The sequence below is a fragment of the Manduca sexta genome, chromosome 16 (assembly GCF_014839805.1).
Source record: "Manduca sexta isolate Smith_Timp_Sample1 chromosome 16, JHU_Msex_v1.0, whole genome shotgun sequence".
Lineage (NCBI taxonomy): Eukaryota > Metazoa > Arthropoda > Insecta > Lepidoptera > Sphingidae > Manduca > Manduca sexta.
This window is the reverse complement of record NC_051130.1, coordinates 13,199,146-13,219,827: the sequence shown is the minus strand read 5'-3', so window position 1 is coordinate 13,219,827 and position 20,682 is coordinate 13,199,146. Positions and strand designations below refer to the sequence as shown.

General features: G+C 42.5%; 2 protein-coding genes across 2 annotated transcripts; one reads left to right on the top strand and one right to left on the bottom strand.

The window, feature by feature from the left end:
* Positions 1-541: 541 nt before the first annotated feature.
* On the top strand, positions 542-8,835 carry LOC115452801 (serine/threonine-protein kinase TBK1). The gene is given in 8 exon segments (XM_037439173.1): positions 542-1,528; positions 1,831-1,935; positions 1,938-2,060; positions 5,936-6,223; positions 6,484-6,920; positions 7,000-7,179; positions 7,429-7,576; positions 7,658-8,835. Coding segments are annotated over 8 exon segments (2,259 nt in total). The 5' UTR covers positions 542-781; the 3' UTR covers positions 7,889-8,835.
* A 356-nt stretch (positions 8,836-9,191) lies between these two features.
* Positions 9,192-20,654, bottom strand: LOC115450451 (protein VAC14 homolog). The gene is made up of 13 exons (XM_037439174.1): positions 20,420-20,654; positions 20,189-20,339; positions 18,844-19,074; positions 17,821-18,038; positions 17,437-17,557; positions 16,595-16,718; positions 16,091-16,341; positions 15,784-15,910; positions 12,005-12,110; positions 11,438-11,612; positions 11,032-11,150; positions 10,599-10,678; positions 9,192-10,333 (listed from the first exon to the last, which is right to left on the bottom strand). The coding sequence occupies exons 1-13, from the start codon at positions 20,518-20,520 to the stop codon at positions 10,017-10,019; spliced, it is 2,121 nt and encodes a 706-aa protein (XP_037295071.1). The 5' UTR covers positions 20,521-20,654; the 3' UTR covers positions 9,192-10,016.
* Positions 20,655-20,682: the final 28 nt, after the last annotated feature.

Sequence of the window (20,682 nt, the reverse complement as noted above, 5' to 3'; positions counted from 1 at the left end):
TTTTGCCCTATTCCAAGGGCATCAACTTGGAATAGGGCATAATTTACAATAACAACACATATTTTTGTATACTAAGTATAAACATATATAGATTACGTATGTATAGAAAGCTATTTTGTGTTTTTGGGTCTCTAAGTTGAAACCATAGAGTAAGTAATACACTACAGTCATTTCTGACCATCAATCATTTTCTCAAATAATATATGAATGAGATGGCGAACAAGTAAACTATTGTTTTGAAATGCACTATGTAAGCATTATTTCTACGTGGATAAAGTACTTCAAGGACGAGGTAGAAGATATTATTTTTTTTTTCACTATGTATCTTCTACAATGTATAAGAAATGAAATAATTACTTATAACGAATTTTTATACGCATAACCACCGAAATATCCACTTTATATTAGTAACATACATAGGCAAAACACCTATCATTCATAGATGGCGTAGCCATCTGACATAAAATTGTTTTTGTACGTACATCTAGGCAATGTAGCGTAGCTTCTCTAAGTTATCTGTGGGCAATGGGCATTGGCGAGCTGTCAAAACTAGTTTCTGTCGTTCCTGTCAAATCTAAAAACATTTATGTTGACGATTGCTGAAAGTGAACGTGAATATTAAAATAATTATAATATAATTATAACTGAAGCATATAATAATTTACTTCTAACGGTAAAATGGTTTACATTGTGCTACGTATAATTCATGCAAAAAATATTTAAATTTTTGTATATTATATCGAACTAAAGTGAATTAGTGTTGTAAAATTAACTTTCGAAAATGTCCTTCCTGCGCGGCTCGGAGAACTATGTGTGGTGCACGACGAGTGTGCTCGGGAAGGGCGCGACGGGCGCGGTGTTCCAGGGCGTCAACAAGAACAACGGCGAGCCGGTGGCGGTGAAGACCTTCAACCAGCTGAGTCACATGCGGCCGCACGACGTGCAAATGCGCGAGTTCGAGGTGCTGAAGAAGGTAAAGCACGAAAACATCGTGAAGCTGCTCGCCATCGAGGAGGAGCAGGAGGGCCGCGGCAAGGTCATCGTCATGGAGCTTTGCACCGGCGGCAGTCTCTTCAACATCCTCGACGATCCGGAGAACACGTACGGCCTCCAGGAGCACGAGTTTCTACTGGTTTTGGAACACCTCACCGCTGGTATGAAGCACTTGCGTGATAATAATCTGGTGCACAGAGATTTAAAGCCTGGTAACATTATGAAATATATAAATGAAGATGGCACCACTACATACAAGCTGACAGACTTTGGCGCTGCGAGGGAATTACAGGAGGAGGAGCAGTTTGTATCGCTGTATGGCACTGAGGAGTACCTACACCCTGATATGTATGAGAGGGCAGTGTTAAGAAAACCGGTGGGCAAGAGTTTTGGGGCCACTGTTGACCTTTGGTCGATTGGAGTGACATTGTATCATGTTGCAACTGGACAGTTGCCCTTCAGACCATATGGAGGTAGGAGGAACAAGGAGACCATGTTCTACATCACCACAAAGAAAGCCTCAGGTGTCATATCTGTAAGTGCTTTTTGTTCTCACTTCACTCAACACAAAATGAAATCATCAAAATCCTAGTTGATTGTGAAGAGTTTCCCTCTGCTTCTTTAAAGCTATCCAGAGGATAAGGTCCTGTATGCACCAAAAAAGCCTTACGCGTTTTGGTTGGTATGCTGGTATATGGGATTCGAGGACTCAGTTCAATGTTTGCTCCAATTATGCTATACTCTCCTAGAAAGGATATAGTTATAGTATATAGCTATAGTTCAGTTTAAAGCATAACTTCAATATAGATTTGAAGACATTTATTATTTATTATACAGGGCACACAAACAACAGAGAATGGTCCTATAGACTGGGCTAGAGACCTGCCCTCCCACTGCCAGCTGAGTGTGGGGCTCCGTAAGTTGGTCACACCCCTCCTGGCGAGGGGTTGCTGGAGGTGGACCCACACAGGATATGGAGCTTCGACAGGTTCTTCTCTGAGGTGCAGGTTGTGACTTCCACTAAACCAATGCACATATTCCATGTGAACAAAGCAACCAGTATAAAGGTGAGTCATTTTGTAATAGGGTATTTGACTGTTTGATTTTGTTATATGTAACAGCAATTAGTACAAAAAAGAAAACAGCATTAAAATCCGATAAGAAATGACGCAAAAATTCAAATTTTAAATATTGCTATGTGTAGGAATGGGCGTGAAGTGGGGATATCACTGCATCTCTTTCTTTCGCGCTCATCTTAATGCCCGCTAACGTCACATACTACTTTTTCGTCTCTTTCCCTTTTTTTAACACTCACCCCTACTAACAATTTCAATGGCTTATAACTTTGGAGTTTTCAACAGATTTCAATGATTTCTTTATTTTAGAATTTATATAAAATTTATAACATATTTTATAAAAGTTATAGATAATAACTCAAATACCTGATTGGTAATAATTGATTCGTTGTTAATATATACAAGCTTAAAGAAATAAATGTTTTATGATGGTAGAAAGTACAATTTGCTGAAAAAAGTGGATATATGAAACACATCACTGTAGTTACATCTGGGTGTACAAGGGAGATAGTGAGACATTACACGGCTAGTGTTCCAATATTTAATTTTAATAACAATTTGGATGCTATTTTTATGATAAATTTAGAAAACGTGATAGGTACATGTTTGCCTCTGTTTGATATTTTTAGTTTTAAAGTACAAATAACAATAGACCTATATCTCTTAAGACATAAACAGAGAATCAATTATGCTCTAGTTCTCTTTTATGCAGAATTTAGCCAAAAGGTAAGTATTATTTACAGTTAATCAGTATTGTGTAAGCATTGTCATGTTCCGGTTCGAAGGACCTCGAAACTAGTATATATAATTACTGCGTTTCACGCAACATATCATATAATACTCTAGAAGCGTAATGCAATGCTATAACATACTACTTTGTAGTTTAAAGAGCTGGTTGGTGTTTTTATTATTCACGAGTAAGATCAGGCGAGTGACTTTCTTGTCTCATTATTCAGTAGTATACAGCCTTTCCACTGTACAGTTGGCGGAGATTATATCTTTCATAAGGCATGCGGTGAAATAGTATACAAAGGTATCGATATCGAAGTTTGTTATGAAGTTAACGCAGTCATGCCTGGAATCCGGAGGCACGCCATTTCAATAATACTTGTTGTAATTATAGACGGTGGTTGCACAAGACCTTGTTACGGCTTGAGTCGCGACCTAGTTTCGTTTAGGAAACAATACACCGCCGAGCGCCGCCGCGCCGGCTCGTGTACTACTCTTCATTAGCGAATTTGTGGAATTGCTTTGCGTTTCATCGACGTGTCATTATTCTGTAACTACCTTGGCGTAGTTGTATTGTGTATGCGACACTGCTGAGGTCTCCGGTTTGATGTCCGGGTCGGCTATAGTGATATTGGGTTTTTATACTCGGCACCAGTACTGAATCTATAGCGAATGTGGCTCATTCTCATGTATTTGAATTATACTGTTAATATCTACATTTATGTACCTTACTCTATATGCAACAAGGCGTCATAGCTGACGGGACAGTGGAGACAAGCATAGAACAGTTTATATTAGTAAAGCGGTAAATGTGGTGCCTTTCTTCTCGTTAGCCGGCCGCCCCCGCGGGGACGTGGGAGGCGCCGCACGCAACACTTTCTCGAGGATTGCATGTAGCTGTCGAGTTATCGGCTTCATGTTGCGGCGGTTTATTTGTTTTTATGGGTTGTCAGAGACCTTCCCGGTTGGCATCAAATCGGGAAGTTACGATTTTCATTCTGTATGACAATTGAGTATTCAGGCGAATAATCTACATAATACACAATTTTAGTATTATAAAATAAGATGAATAAGGTAACGTCGATATATACGTAAGTAAATGGAAATTGTAATCAAATCTTCATTGGGTATAAATAAATAATTCCCATCTCAGATAACGGAAAACGCATAAATAACATCGTAAACAAATGAGAAATCTATGTCTTCATGACGCAAACTTGAGAAATCCACGAAGCGTGGAATATCGTGGCGAATGGCCTTCCTTGAAGTAATGTAATGCTCCATGCAGTCACATAACCACACAAAAAGCAAAATCATCCCTCTATACTCGAGAACGAGATGTAAGTCTTCAATCTGCTGCAATCTTCGAAACGTCGGCGGAAAATTTAATGCAAAAAACCGCGATAAAATCCGTAAAATAGTTTAATTTAAATGTCTAACATTCGCGCAAACATAAGAAAACTAGTTTTATATTATGAAACATAAATAATTATTAACACTAAACGGAATTTGTTCCAAAACTGCAAACCTCATAACGTCTCGTATTGCGCCACTTTCGCGTTGTCTAACCATTAGAATGTGTAACCTCAACAATTCCCGTATAAACAAATTGGCGAGTAGTTTGAAAATCTAAATGCCCATTACTTAAGACGTGTTTATTGAGGTCACAACAAACAACAGACATTATTCTAATATCAACTATTTTATTTTACAAATCTACTTCAAAATTAATTAAAATTTAAAATCTAGTAGTCGTGGTGGAAATATCATTTACTAGCTTTGCCCGCGGCTCCGCCCGCGTTATAAAGTTTTTCGGGCTAAAGTTTTCCGTTATAAAAGTCACGCTATATATTTTCCCGGGAGCCTATGTTCTTCCCAGGGTCTCAAACTGTCTCCATACCAAATTTTATCCTAATACGTTGGGTAGTTTTTGAGTTTAACACGTTCGGGCAGACCGATGCAGCGGGGCCCTTTGTTTTATGATATATTTTTGTAGAACTTTTTAAGAGGAACAATCCCGTCATACATTATTGTTGCATAACTTTAACCGTTTACGCAGCGCACGCAACAGAAGCTCTCAAAACTAATAAATTGTCCCCGTTTTTGCATCATGTTTTATTACTGCTCCGCTCCTATTGGTCATAGCGTGACGATATATAACCTATAGCACTCCAGGAACAAAGGGCTATCCAACACAAAAATATTTTTCAGTTCGAACCGGTAGTTCCTGAGATTAGCGATTACTGCTCCGCTCCTATTGGGCATAGCGTGATGATATATATAGCCTATAGCATTCCAGGAACAAAGGGCTATCCAACACAAAAAGAATGATTCAGTTCAAACTCCTAGTTTCTGAGATTAGCCATTACTGCTCTGCTCCTATTGGTCATAGCGTGATGATATATAGCCTATAGCACTTCACGAACAAAGGGCTATCCAATACAAAATGAATTTTTAGTTCGAACCGGTAGTTCCTGAGATTAGCCATTACTGCTCTGCTCCTATTGGGTATAGCGTGATGATATATAGTCTATAGCACTCCACGCACAAAAGGCTATCCAACGCAAAAAAAATTTTTCAGTTTGGACCAGTAGTTCCTGAGATTAGCCATTACTGCTCCGCTCCTATTGGGTATAGCGTGATGATATATAGCCTATAGCACTCCACGAACAAAGGGCTATCCAACGCAAAAATAATTTTTCAATTCGGACCGGTAGTTCCTGAGATTAGGCATTACTGCTCCGCTCCTATTGGGTATAGCGTGATGATATATAGCCTATAGCACTCCACGAACAAAGGGCTATCCAACGCAAAAAGAATTTTTCAGTTCGGACCGGTAGTTCCTGAGATTAGCGCGTTCAAACAAACAAACAAACAAACAAACAAACTCTTCAGCTTTATATAATAGTATAGATTGGTTACTCTACCTCACTAATCTTAACACCTGATATTAGATGTTAAGTCTCAAACGGACGAGAAATTAAATTGTTTTTCAATTTTAAATAAAATAGTACTAACATGCTGTTTAACGAGAAATGTACGCCATATGGTGATATCTAGCTGGGAGGCCCTGGGGTCCACACGAGACATAATGTATTATTATATCCTTTAGCATATTTGTGTTCATTTGTCGACAGGTGTTCCTAAAGCCTGACGAGAAATACGAGCACCTACAGACATACATCTGCGAGCAGACGAGTGTGGTGGCGGAGTCCCAGATCCTGCTGTACCGGGAGCGGCTCCTGACGTCGGAGGTGGGCGAGGGGACGCCGGGCAAGGACTACCCCGACACCACCGCTGAGGAGCCGCTCATGCTCTTCAACAAGAACAACAATAACGTCGCAATGCCTACCGAGCCCGATCCACCTAAATTCCCCGTGTTTCCTAACATTGTTTCCGTGGAGAATGATGCTAGTCAAGCTAAGGTCAGTTCATAATATCTATACTTGTAGTTTATAATTATTAGTTGTTTAATTTTGTACATTAGGTATTTAACAGTCAATTGTTGTCTGCATCATATACTCGTATGCATTATGCAGTTTATTAATTGCGTAATGTGTTATTTAGTTTTGTTATTGTTTTACCAATAAACGAGGCAAGCTATTATTCGTTGAAATAGCATAATATAATGTGAGAGGTAGTAGTGTCAGTAATCAGTAACGAGTGTGTGCGACGCGCGTGTCAGACGGCGTGCAGCGTGGGCCACGTGATCAAGCGCCGCGTGGAGGCGCTGTGCGCGGCGTCGGTGCTGTGCGGCGCGTGCGTGGCGCGGTGGGGCGCGCTGCTGGCGACGCGGCTCGGCGCGGTGGCGGCGCGCGCCGACGCGCTGCACGCGCACGCCGCCCTCACGCACGGCGCCGCGCGCGCGCTCGACCTGGCCGCCGGGCTCGCCGCCGCGCTGGCGCCGCCGCCCGCGCGACCGCACGCCGCGCCCGAGACCTGGGCGGCCGCCGCCGCGCTCGTCGCCGCCGAGGCCGGCTCGCTGCGGGCCGCCGCGGGCGCGCTGCGCGAGAGGCACGCGCGCGGGCCGGGCCTGCGCGCCGAGTGGGACGCCGCCGCCGCGCTCGCGCCCTGCCCTACTGAACTCAAACTGCATCTCAAGGCTAAAACACTCGTGGACAGGTCAGTTCATAACACCTCTCTCGTTATTCTATACATTTGGAAGTTTGGACCGATGAGTTTGTATGTGAATTGTGTGTAGACTGCGCGACTCGTGGCAGCACCTGGTGCGCGACCGCGCGACGCGCTCGCTGACGTACAACGACGAGCAGTTCCACGTGCTGGAGCGCATCACGGTGGCGGAGACGGGCCGACGCGCGCGCACCCTGCTGCAGCGCGCCGCGCCGCTCGCGCGCGCCCGGGCAGACGCCATCGCTGACTGGTGAGAGCACTATCATACTAATTTATTATTTGGCACGTCTTTACAACCAAGAGTCAAAAAACAAATCTATAGCAAGTGATCACAATCGATTATAAAAACATTTGAACGAAGGAGAAAGAAGTAGAATAATGGAAACTTGGCAATATCACCCGACACACTAACCTGGACGTAACTACCATTTGCGATCGTTTGTGTAGGTATTTCAATTTATTCATTAACAAATTCATATTGTGTTCTCGTCACCACCAGGTATAAAGTAGCGCAGACGGTATACCTGCAGACCCAGATCCTAGACAAGGACGTGTCGAGTACGGAGCTGAAGTTGCTCACTTTAGCTGCCCGGTTACAGGACGCGGAGCATCGAGTTCGGGACGCCGTCAATGACGCGCAGGCCACGGTGAGAAGAATGCGGCATCAGTTAGCGAATATGTTGTAAATTAGAGATGGTTACGTCAAGAATGTATGGAAATATTTCTAGCTAAATGCATCTAAAGCGGAGCCATATGAGAAGAAAGCGCAGTGTAAAGCGGCAGCGGGTCGCGCGGGGGGAGTGGGGGGAGTGTCGGGCGCGGTGGCGGGCGCGGTGGGCGCGCGCGGCGCGGGCGTGCGCGCGCTGCTGGCGGCGCAGGAGGAGGTGGCGCAGGCGCTCGCCGGCAACTCCGCCCTGCTCGCCAGGCTCAAGCACGTGTCCGACGCGCTGGCGCCCTAGCACTCGCACCCCGACCTCGCCGCCACGCGAGGCCGAGCCGACTCCGCCTCCACCTCCGCCTCCGCCTCCGCCTCGCTCTCCGCCTCCCCGTCCGCCTCGCTGTCGAGCTCGACGTCGGCGGGGCTGACGTCCGAGTCGGCCGCGCGCACCGTCATATACGAGTCGGCCAGCGACCAGGGGCCCTTCGAACAGGACGAGTGCATCAAGATCAGCGGCAAGTCCTCCTGCTCGGTGGTCTGACGCGGCGCGGGTCTGCTATTATCTGGTATACATTCCTAAAAGGCATTATAAAGACATTACTCTTCTCTGTGAGCAGACTTAGCAAGTTGGTACATTCAAATATTAAAATTATACATTATAAAATTATAAAAAGTTAAATACTAAGCTATTTGATATAGCTCGAAATATAATAACTTATGTCCAGCTCATGTAAATAACTTTACAATAAAGTATTGGCCGATACCATACATATGAATTGTATTACAATACTCTCGTTAAGGTTAAAATTGCAGTTCACTTCGAAATAACTGTGTCTATTTTTATAGTAATAATTATAAAACGCTGTCGTGACCCAAAGATTTTCTATATTATATGAAGTTTACGTTATTGTTATTTAAGATACACATAATAATATATGCCATAGCTCACAAGTTATTTGTTATCTTCAAAATGAGTATTGCTATGATATGTCATATCAAAACACTATCAGGATGAAACTCAGTCAAATAAAAAATATACATCGATTTTTAATTTGATATATTCTTGTTATATAGCAGTTACTACAATTAAATGATTTCCGAATATAATTACAATAACTAACTATATTATGGGTGTAAAAACTTGGTGCAATATAAAGATTTTAGTATTAGTATTTACTAAGTATTTAAGACTGTACATAATAATACATCGGCCGACAGTGAAGTACAAAAATATATGTATTAATTTTTTTTATGTCGTATTATTTGGTTAGTTATGAAAATTTTACTTTTATCTTTTTGTTCAAGCACATCAAAATGGCTACATTGTCGATAAACTATGTTATTAACTGACTGTACTGTTCTCCTGACCTTGCCCGTACACATGTTTGTCTTTGGTACAAATACCAATGAGACTCAAGTGGTGTATATGGCAACATTAATCACCAGGTTAGATTAATGAATCTACAGCATATGTGTCTGATCTCGGGTGGATTTTTAATTTCTCTGCATTTTACATCCATAAGGGTTTCTATGGGCGCCTCCAATGGAACCCATCATGATATGTTAGTTTAGACAAGATTTTAAAGGAAAAGAAACTTCATCACAACATTATAAACAGCAATAGCATATATTCAGAAACATATATACATTTGGTTGTTCTTAGTCAAATTTCATTTGGAATGCGATATTGTTACATAAAGTATGTACAAATTATAATAATATTTTTCAATAAAACTCACATTCAAAAGCAGCTCTATAACGATATTATGATCCTTGTATTTTGTCAAAAATAAAAAATAGAGCTGCTTCTGATTGTTCGGTGTTTGGCTTAGATCTATAAAGCTGACTTCATTCGAGTCCATTCCCTATTACATAAGTAAAAAAATATTAAGAATTAGATCCTCCTTTTTGTGTGCAATTACAATAACTTAGTAAAAATAATTTCAAGTGATTACAGTGCAAAGCACCCGTGGTGTCCACACGTGGGTCTCTTATAATGTCACCAATGTCAGCAATGCAACATTAAATTACAATATATTGATTTTTCATATAAAATCATGGTTTAAATTTTTTTTTCTATTTTTATTTAAACAAACGCAGTTAGTTTTATACACCTCGGCCGTAGACTCGGACAGTATCAGACGCTGCCCTACCTGCTACATGTACAGTTATACCCGCATGCGAATAAGTCACTATAAATAGTTTGAGATCTTGTGAATATCAATTCGGATAAATATTTAGATCTGCAAATATTCCACGCGTAACTGATAATCAATAGTAATGCACTATTTTCACATTTGAGACGTAGGAAGGCGGCAATCGCAAAGCACCGTTCATTTCGAATCGGTTTAAAATGGTCCTTCAAACAAAAGATGAGATTGCCAAAGTGCATGCGGGTAGTTGTAACACCGCGGAGTGTCTGGGCGGCGCTACTCGTAGCCCTTGTCGAGCAGCTTGCCGCGACTCCGGTCCACGAGCTTGTACGCGCGGTGCGCCGCCTGCACGCGCTGGAACTCCTCCAGCAGCGTCGCGAAGTCCACGTGCGGCGCGGGCGGCGGCTGCGCGGGGTGCGCGGGGCGCGCGGGGTGCGCGGGGCGCGCGGGGTGCGCGGGGTGCGCGGGCACGCAGTGCAGGCGGTCGCGCAGCGTGCGGAAGGCGTCGCTCTGCGGCAGCAGCATGAGCAGGCCGAACAGCGCGCCGCGCAGCGCCTCGCTGTCCGCGCCCCACAGCAGCTCGAGGCGCAGGTCTGCACACACATCGTTAAATACCCACATAACATTGTTATTCGTCGATCGATGGCGCAATAAACCTCGACAACTTATCATTTTTTAAATCAATTTTCTTTACTAGTACAATTCTGCACTTATTTAAAAAGATATAAGTTGACAATATTTGGAACATGTACTTAATAATTACTTATGCTCAATTTATTTTATTATTTCGTTTAATGAAACTTTCACTGACTTAACTGCATATAAATTACTAACTAAAAATACAAACCGATTACTTACAAGCAAATATAGGCGATTCAATGAGTTGTACTAATTTGTCCACTTCAGTCAGAAAGTCCACTGTGATCTCAAGATCGCCACTGCCATATAATTAAGGAATTATATTATTGTAATACCAAAAAAGAAAAATATTATAGTAACAAACTTATTTTAGATTTGTTCTTGGATTCAATCTAATGATATCGTTTGGTAGGTATAGTTTATTTATTGCGACCGAAGCCATACTAATAAATATGAAAGTAACTGTATTTCTGTCCCTTTGTCAAGCTTTCACGACTAACTATTGAAGTTATTTTGATGATATTTAGTACCAAGTAAGCTTGAACTGTAAGAAAGGATATGGGTTAAATTAGATTCCGAAAAAACTATCTCACGCAAGCGGTGCCGCCGGCAAAGTTTAGTATGACGTAATATAATAATCGTAAAAGGATACAAGAGCGATATGAGCGTGTTGCAGTGCTCGTAGTTGTGCGTGAGCAGGCACAGCGCCAGCAGCGACACGGGGCTGTGGCACCAGCACCCGTACAGCGACAGGAACAGCGAGTGCGTCGCCTGCACCACCACCAAAACAACAAACTCGTCGATTATCGATGTCATCCACCTTTTTCGGTTTTTAATCAATCCCAACGACGTTCGACTCGATGTAAATTCAAAAGAATCGATTTTTTATTAATCTAATCGAGTACGTAACTTTTCTTATTGGTTTCATTATAATTGAAGGATTTTGTCAGTAATCGATTATGTGAACTGGAGGCTTGGTTAAAAATGTTGATGATTTCGATTATAAATCGATTATTAATAATCGATTTACAGTCGAATATAATGTGTTTTCGACTTACTGGTTTATTAAAGTTGCGCAGCTGCAACCGCAGGTCGTATAGCTCTGCGGAAGTGAGTAGGATGGTATTAAGCACGTCCACCATGGTCGCTACGAAGCGTAGATTCCGCTCCTGTTGCAAGATGCGAGACACCGCTCGGTAGATGTCCTCCGCGTTTAACAGCACGCACAGCTGTCTAGACCAAAAAAGAGATAGATAGATAAGTGTTGATGGAAGGACAATTGTGTTCATCCGGATACGTCCACCGTACAGAAGATGTAAAACCCGCCATAGTCTCTCACACAAGAGCATTGCGTTTCGGGATCAGCTTGTGACTATTCTGTTTAAACAAGCCAGCCTAAATGTGTCAACGGGCAACGAGTAATCATCTCTCGTCAGTCAAGACTCTATCTTGATTACTGATGCTGGTTATTATGATGACTACTCCACATACTATATTGAGGGACAGGGTCATTTTACCGCTCCTGTATTAAAACAAAACAAAAATACCGCGACATAGAACGAGACTATAAAATTTTGTGCATTTAATTCTGACTCCTGACGTGCGCGGAGGATATACGTACTTACCTAATTATAAAAGCACCTCTATCTTCAAGTAAGTTTTCATCTGCGGCCAGAAGCCTGAGCAACGCTTGCAGGAACTTGTAATAATACGGACTGGATTCTAGGTCGCCTGAAATATACAATTGGTATCAAACTTTTATAATTAACGGTAAAAGTATTTTATGGATTTAGTGATGCTAGTGATGTTGGTTGTAGTTGTGAGAGTAAGATTGATATTTTTTTATCCAAATGATCAAATGTGTCAGTATTAAGTGTTCTCTACTATAAACATCCACATTACCTAAATAATGGTAACAGCTGGCCTTAAAGAAAAGAACGGTGTTGGATCGTCAAGAATATAAACATATATAACTCAAAGGTGACTGACTGACATAGTGGTCTATGAACGCACAGCCCAAACCACTGGACGGATCGGGCTGAAATTTGGCATGCAGGTAGATGTTATGACGTAGGCATCCGCTAAGAAAGGATTTTGATTAATTCTACCCCCAAGGGGATAAAATAAGGGATGAAAGTTTGTATGAAACACTGAACATTTTTGGTTCTGGAAATTTTGACCTTTAGAGCAAGCCCCGTGGACGGCCGGAGGCTAAGGTGGATAATGACAAATTAAAGGCTATTGTGGAAGCGGATCCATCGCAAATCAAAGCTAATAAAACTCAAACTCGCACTATGGAACAGATATGTACTCACTGGGCTTGACGAACACTACAAGGAATATAGGAAGCTAAATAACAGAATAACAAGCCAAATTAGAAAATCTCGCTTAACGCACGAAAATTACATACTAAATTCCGGCCCCAAAAATTTTTATTCTTACATAAGGCAACAAGTAACATCACAGGTAAGCATTCCATCCATCCTGCTCGACAAACAAGGTAGAACTGTGACCGACCCCTCCAAAATTGCCACTGTATTTGCAGATCATTTTGCGAGTGTCTTACAAATAGAGCCGCCAGATCCACTACCAATTTTGAATTCATCACAAAGAGTGGTAGACTCCATTGATGAAATAATATTCACTCAAGATAAAATACAACAAGCAATAAAAGATATGAAAACAACTTCTTCACTGGGACCAGATGAAATCCCTGTATCAATACTTAAAAAATGTAACCTTACCGGCAGTCTTGCAATAATAATGCAGACATCATATGACACGGGTATCCTACCCGATATGTGGAGGACGGCGACAGTGACACTCATCTTCAAAAAGGGAAGCAAATTGGAACCATCAAACTACAGACCTATCAGCTTGACTAGTGTGGTATGTAAAGTAATGGAAAAAATTATAGTTAAGCATATCAGACACTTCTTTGCCAACCACCAAATTATACCTGAGCAACAACATGGTTTCTGCCCGCATCGCTCCACAATGTCCAATTTGCTTGCATGCCTATCATGCTGGACTAAACACTTCAATAAAAAAGAGCCCATCGACGTAATATACCTAGACTACGAAAAAGCTTTTGACAAGGTCCCAACTAGAAGACTTCTACACAAACTAGAGTTTGTGGGAATACGTGGGAAATTATTAACATGGATTGAGGCATTCCTACGAGACAGAACCCTGCGGGTGAGAGTGGGTGACACAATGTCTGAACACCGAGCAATACACAGTGGCGTGCCACAGGGTTCAGTTCTGGGCCCAGTGCTGTATATACTGTACACCTTCGATCTTCCACAACACTTAAAATGTAATGTCAGTATCTTTGCAGATGACACAAAAATATTTGGGAATCCACTTATTGACTATGACCGCCTCCAAGAGGATCTAAACAGAATAGCCAACTGGTCCAAGGAATGACTTATAAACCTTAACGCCTCGAAATGCACTGTATTATATATCATCATATCAGCCACAGGAAGGCCACTGCTGAACATAGGCCTCCCCCAAGGATCTCCACGTCGACCTGTTGGAAGCGGCCTGCATCCAGGCAGAAGCAATCCTCGTCTGACTTACAAGTTGTATTCCACTCCAATGATCGAGACCAAAGTGCAGACGGACCTGGGAGTGAAAATATCGGAGGATCTTAAGTGGGAAGAACATATAACATCAATTACAAAGAAAGCTAAGACCCTTATTTGTCTAATCAGAAAAGCCTTTGGAAATCTCACACCCGACATGGTACTTCGGATACACAAAACCTTTGTGAGACCGATTCTGGAGTACGCATTCCAGATCTGGAGCCCGTATTTTGTTAAGGACATCGAACTTCTGGAAAAGGTACAGCGCAATTTCACAAAAATACCACGAATCTTGAAACAAAGGAGTTACGAAGAACGCCTAAAGGTGTTGAGCCTCACTAACCTAAAGGATCGTAGGGACCGTGGAGATCTGATCGAAACGTACAAGATTCTAACTGGACATTACGACATTCAAGGTTTTGAACACAAAATCTTCGCACGCAACGAAAATTTCCATCTAAGAGGCCATTCTTTAAAGTTGCGTACCAGCGTGTTCTAATCCACTTGATGCAAATCGGGAAAGTCAAAAAGCTTGAAAGGTGGGTAAGTCATGAATTGAGTGATCAAACCAGCAAACACGCATCAAATAGTGCGTAACACTGCAATCGACAAAATAACGAAGGAATTTAAAATCGAAAGATTATCTCTAATGAAAGTGGATCCTGTACGATAATCGGAAGTGCTCGTCGTAAAGGCCTAATCCTGGAGGACCAGCCAACCACCTCGTCCGCGCCGTCCGTCGGGCTCCCCCACCACGCACACGAACACCGCCTCCGTCTCATATGTAAGGAGCTAATATGTTCCGCGGGCAAGTTGGATGGTGTTTGACATTAGAATATAGTTGTGAGTGGCACCTGGCTGCGCGGGCGAGCACTCGCAGATCTCGGCCAGCACGGCCAGCGCGCGCCGCACCACCTCGTCCGCGCCGTCCGTCAGGCTCCCCACCACGCACACGAACACCGCCTCCGTCTCATATGTAAGGAGCTAATATGTTCCGCGGGCAAGTTGGATGGTGTTTGACATTAGAATATAGTTGTGAGTGGCACCTGGCTGCGCGGGCGAGCACTCGCAGATCTCGGCCAGCACGGCCAGCGCGCGCCGCACCACCTCGTCCGCGCCGTCCGTCAGGCTCCCCACCACGCACACGAACACCGCCTCCGTCTCATATGTAAGGAGCTAATATGTTCCGCGGGCAAGTTGGATGGTGTTTGACATTAGAATATAGTTGTGAGTGGCACCTGGCTGCGCGGGCGAGCACTCGCAGATCTCGGCCAGCACGGCCAGCGCGCGCCGCACCACCTCGTCCGCGCCGTCCGTCAGGCTCCCCACCACGCACACGAACACCGCCTCCGTCTCATATGTAAGGAGCTAATATGTTCCGCGGGCAAGTTGGATGGTGTTTGACATTAGAATATAGTTGTGAGTGGCACCTGGCTGCGCGGGCGAGCACTCGCAGATCTCGGCCAGCACGGCCAGCGCGCGCCGCACCACCTCGTCCGCGCCGTCCGTCAGGCTCCCCACCACGCACACGAACACCGCCTCCGTCTCATATGTAAGGAGCTAATATGTTCCGCGGGCAAGTTGGATGGTGTTTGACATTAGAATATAGTTGTGAGTGGCACCGGGCTGCGCGGGCGAGCACTCGCAGATCTCGGCCAGCACGGCCAGCGCGCGCCGCACCACCTCGTCCGCGCCGTCCGTCAGGCTCCCCACCACGCACACGAACACCGCCTCCGTCTCATATGTAAGGAGCTAATATGTTCCGCGGGCAAGTTGGATGGTGTTTGACATTAGAATATAGTTGTGAGTGGCACCTGGCTGCGCGGGCGAGCACTCGCAGATCTCGGCCAGCACGGCCAGCGCGCGCCGCACCACCTCGTCCGCGCCGTCCGTCAGGCTCCCCACCACGCACACGAACACCGCCTCCGTCTCGCCGTACATCTGCACACATTTACTGGTATAACACGGCCATGTTACGATGTCATCATGAAATTTACGTGAAAACATATTCTGTATGCCAATTTCTATTCTCATAAACGCAATGACTTGCGTTAAGTGCTTGTTACCAACTGTCAAAATAGCATGGGGCATAGGGAATCATGGGGCAGTATTCCAACTTACCTCTCTAGGCAGTTTATTATAGAGATGTAGGATCCAATCGAGCGCGGCGACCTTCGTGTGCACGGAACTGTGATGTAGCATCTGCGTGAGGATGCCCACCACTGCGTCCAGGTTCAAGCGCTTCGTCACCTCTCCGGCCTCTCCGCCTGCCTCACCCTCTTGAGAGGGGAGTGGTGTAGTCTGAGGCGAGGTGTCTGATACCACCAGCTTTGTCAGCTGGAAGTTCACAGTAGCTGCTGTTTCCCTAATACCTGGTTTATTGCTAAGGATTGCACGTACTCGTGTCTGATAAAAATATGTTGGTCCTTCGAGCCGGATCTAACATGAAAAAATCCTTTCTTTTAGTATTCTTATATTATGGCCATAGTTAACTAGGATTTTTTAACTTTATTTTTTAACCCAAATATATTTTTGTCCTAAGAAGCCATAATATAAGGGTCAATGAACCTATATAAAATTTCCCGTGGATGTATGTGTGTGTGTGTGTTGTTGTATAAAGGATACTCTTGCGCGGCTCGTCGGAGTAGGCGAGGCAGGGCAGCACGGCGCACAGGATACCGGACGCGTACGGCAACATGCTCGCGCCCGCCAGCTCCACGAACTCCTTGATCCACGTGATCGCTGTCAACTGACAACATAACACTTTGCTTTCAACAATTCTACATACTAACATGGTTTCGATCTAAAAACAGAACATAAAGGGTTATTTTGAAATAGTGTTGCTAAATGAGACCACATACTTATTTTTTTTGAAAATAACACTTTACAATGAGAAACCCGAACCTTAGTTATAATATAAAAAAGTGTAATTTTGGAACAAATGAATATCAATACAAAGTACGTAATCGAAATAAAACTATTTTTCGGGTTTTATCGCGGTTTTTTATATCATAATTTCCTTCCGACATTTCTAAGACTTTGCATCACTTCACCGTCTTCATGGTCACGGGGAGGCTATGCGCCCTAATGCCACTACTACTACTCTAAGAGAATTCGTAGTAGCGGCAAAATTACACTTTCTGTCAGAAACATACTTACGCATACGCCATATTCAGACTAAACTACAAAATGATAAAAATTCAGAAATGTAAAGTTCGTATTATTGGTATAAATATTCGTTATTCATGGATGAATTTTGTCACAATTCTAGCAAAAGTAATGAAGAGCATGTAATTTTATTTACTAATATAATATAATGTATAAATTACTCTGTATAGAACATTCTTAAATCTGTAATTTGACTTACATAGGCCTTATATGACTAACTAAACACAACTGTAGAGAAAATCAAGTTGTTGACTCTATCACTGAGAATACATTTATAAAACTGTGGTTTCAAAGCGAACCTGCAACAACTCTTCAGGTGACTGCGCATGCAAGATGAGGATGTTAATCATTCCCTGGAAGTCCACATTTGAAGGATCCTTCTTTATACTGCGCAAGAACTCATTAAGTTGCACGTCACACCTGCAAACACAACATATAGTATATTTATTCAAAAATAAATAATATAAAATCTTCCAAATATACCCAATCATCCACTTCAAAACATCAACATCAATGACCATGCGAGTCCTATTCAATCTCAAGATGTTCTGTAAACCTATTGAGCGCTAGAATAATCTAGATTAAAAACTTCGTCTAATAAGATATAATATAGGAACATGACGTAATCTATAATTAAGAGAGTAGTAATTACTGTACTGAAAAATGTGGTTTGCAACACATACATTCTACGTATCTCCGGGTTGGGATCGTCGAGCATTTTGAACAGCGGGTCAAGCAGGTCTGGCAAATGCGGCAGCAGATGTATATCGGGCACCGCATCCAGTACCGACACCCACGACACAACCAGCTGTCGTGCGAACGCGTTGCGCGTGTACATGCGCTCGCGCAGCATCGGCACGAACGACGACAGCTCGAACGACGCGCTCTCGGTCACTATGTCCTACCACATATTAATCCAAAACAAAGTATTAAATAAACTTCATGGACAGTATCTATTTATTAAATTTTATAGGGTATTATTTTTGCCCAGTGAACTTATTTAGTTATTAATTATGATCCATATTAACTTGTAATTAAATATTAAAATATGTATCTAAATGGAAAACCTTTTAAACACTATTTATACCACATTTATTTTAATACCGGTACATTATTGTATAACTGTTGTAAAATGTTCACACAACCTTCAGATTATATATTGTAAATGACATGTAGGACTAGACATTGTAAGTTTATAAAAACCAATCCTATTGGTCATATTGTTATCAGTAGTGGGTGAATGTATTGTTTATCAGTCTTATGGCTCATTTACTAATGACTGTGTGCATACTGATTTAAAAAGCGATTGCCCATCTGGTAATGTAACAGACATTAAGGCCCAAATAATCCCTGTGGACATGCATCTCTGATATTTTTTCTTCCATATAGGAATGGCTAAGTGACTCCACTACACCCGAAGGTAAGTAGAGCAGGGTTCAGATAGAATGTGGACTGACAACAGCTGTTTATACATATCCAGTTAATGTAATTCTGCTGGCCTGTTTCAATTGAGAATGGAAAATCAAATACCTAATTTTACCTAAAATAGAATGACAAAATGAGTACCTTATTTGTTTCATAGTAAACCATGACTGTCTTCACAATATGATAATGCTACTAGCCATGTCATCCACAAGACATTCATTATATAGTAGAGTAATAATTAGATACATGTTTTATAAAAACATAGGTTACATGGCACCAACCTTCAACAAGCGATCAAGTAGCTCTGCAGCATGTTTGACCTGTGGTTCAGGGTCGGCAGAGAGCCTCGCCAGGGCGTCGAACACGGCTGGGAACTGGCTGAGCGAGGCTTCCCGTGCTATTTTGAGCACATTGAATAGCGCCTCAGCCGCTTGGTAGCGCACGCGCGATTCGCTCTCGCTGAAGCACGCCACAATCGGATGTGTCAGCTCCGGCAGATAGTCTATGCAGCTCTGTGGATAATATTACCACATTCATTCAACAAACATGTGGTTAAGCATTATCAGCACTCAGTTATAGTTAAAGACTGCCTTGGTGGCGTAGTTGTACTGCATGCGCGGTACGGCAGCACTCTGAGGTCCTGGGTTCGAATCCCAGGTCGGGCAAAGTGATATTTGCGTTTTTCTGCTCAGTATCAGCCTGGAGTCTAGAATTTGTGCCCGATATGGCGATAGGCTCGCCCCCTATCACATCATGCGACGGAACACACTTGGCGAAAAGTGGGTGCCATGGTTGCGCCTCTGCATACCCCTTCGTGGATAAAATGCGTGATTTTGTGTGTTGTGTGTGAGTTATAGTTAAGTAATTGCTTTCGGAATCTAAAGAGGTGATCATTTAAAAGGTGGTAAGCATGGTACACATAGGTTCTAGTTTATCATGCATTATAGGTTCTAATCAATTACTAATATCCTACCATAAATATTAAGCATTTAAGTAGTTATGGGATATCTTGCTAAATCTTTAGCTAGATAGTTAAGCTTGACATGCCAAATATGTATAGTGTCTTGCTACCATTCTGGCCTTAATTCATGTAATCTAAGTAATAGGTGCAGTTATAAATGCAAGTTTGTGAATATATTGGATGTGTGTAAGAAGTAAACACAGAAACAAAAAATAGATTATGTCCTGACACATAGGTTTTTGGACCTGATAATTTGCTCCCATGGAAATGTTTTATTTTTTAATTTTAGATGGTATTGTTCAGGTAGCACTGTGAATGCAGGATGTAGTGTTTTAGGGACTATTGTAGTGGTAAAAGTTTTCACTCAGGCAAAGCTCCAGCAACACTTAGTTCAAATTAAATTCATGTTCCTAGTTTTTAGTTTAACATCATTATACACATACAAATACCTGTGCTAAGTAACATTTTAATGTTTATATACAATGAATACTAGAATTAGAAACCACTAGAGAAATAATAATTATACATTGCTATATTCCATAGGCCAAATCTGACCCTCAGTAAGAAGTAAATAGAATCAACTGATAACAAGTTGGCTAGGAAGTCCAAGAAGCAGTCACCACTATCAAAATAAGATGCAGCCGGGAGTTTAAAGTTCAGTTTACCTTCCCCAACCCGACGGCTACGGAGGAGAGTCCCATGAGGGCACCATTCTTCACGTTCGGGTTAGTCGACGACATCAGGTCCTGTCCCAACACCCGGATTAGGCGCTTTATCTGACTCGTGTTTTTAGCGTCGCTGAAGTCTTTCACCATCCTGTAATTAAATAGCGAACCGTGTCATTATGAAACATAGATTTAGGGAAAGTATAATGGATTTAGACTTGCACCGCCTACTTTTCAATTTCAACGCCAGCGAATTTCCTCTTGTCATACAATTTATCACACAGCCCGCGAACGCAGGCTATGCTGAGCGGAGCATAGTCCTTTTCGGACATTATAATTGTAATAATTTAATAAAAAAACAAAGATGATACACGGCATAAGCAAACTACACTTGCTGCAATTTTTTATTTTCATTGATAATTCATATTTGACAGTAGACAGTTGTCCCATCACCATTTTTAACATACAAACAGTCTGCCATTAAGCAATATACA

Excerpts from the sequence above, each read along its gene's own strand:
- LOC115450451 (XM_037439174.1), bottom strand. The coding sequence starts at position 20,520 with ATGTCCGAAAAGGACTATGCTCCGCTCAGCATAGCCTGCGTTCGCGGG. Across the intron at positions 19,075-20,188 it reads TAGCCGTCGGGTTGGGGAAG|AGCTGCATAGACTATCTGCC; the intron begins GTAAACTGAACT and ends TATTATCCACAG. Across the intron at positions 16,342-16,594 it reads CTCCGACGAGCCGCGCAAGA|GTATTAGGGAAACAGCAGCT; the intron begins GTATCCTTTATA and ends GCAATAAACCAG.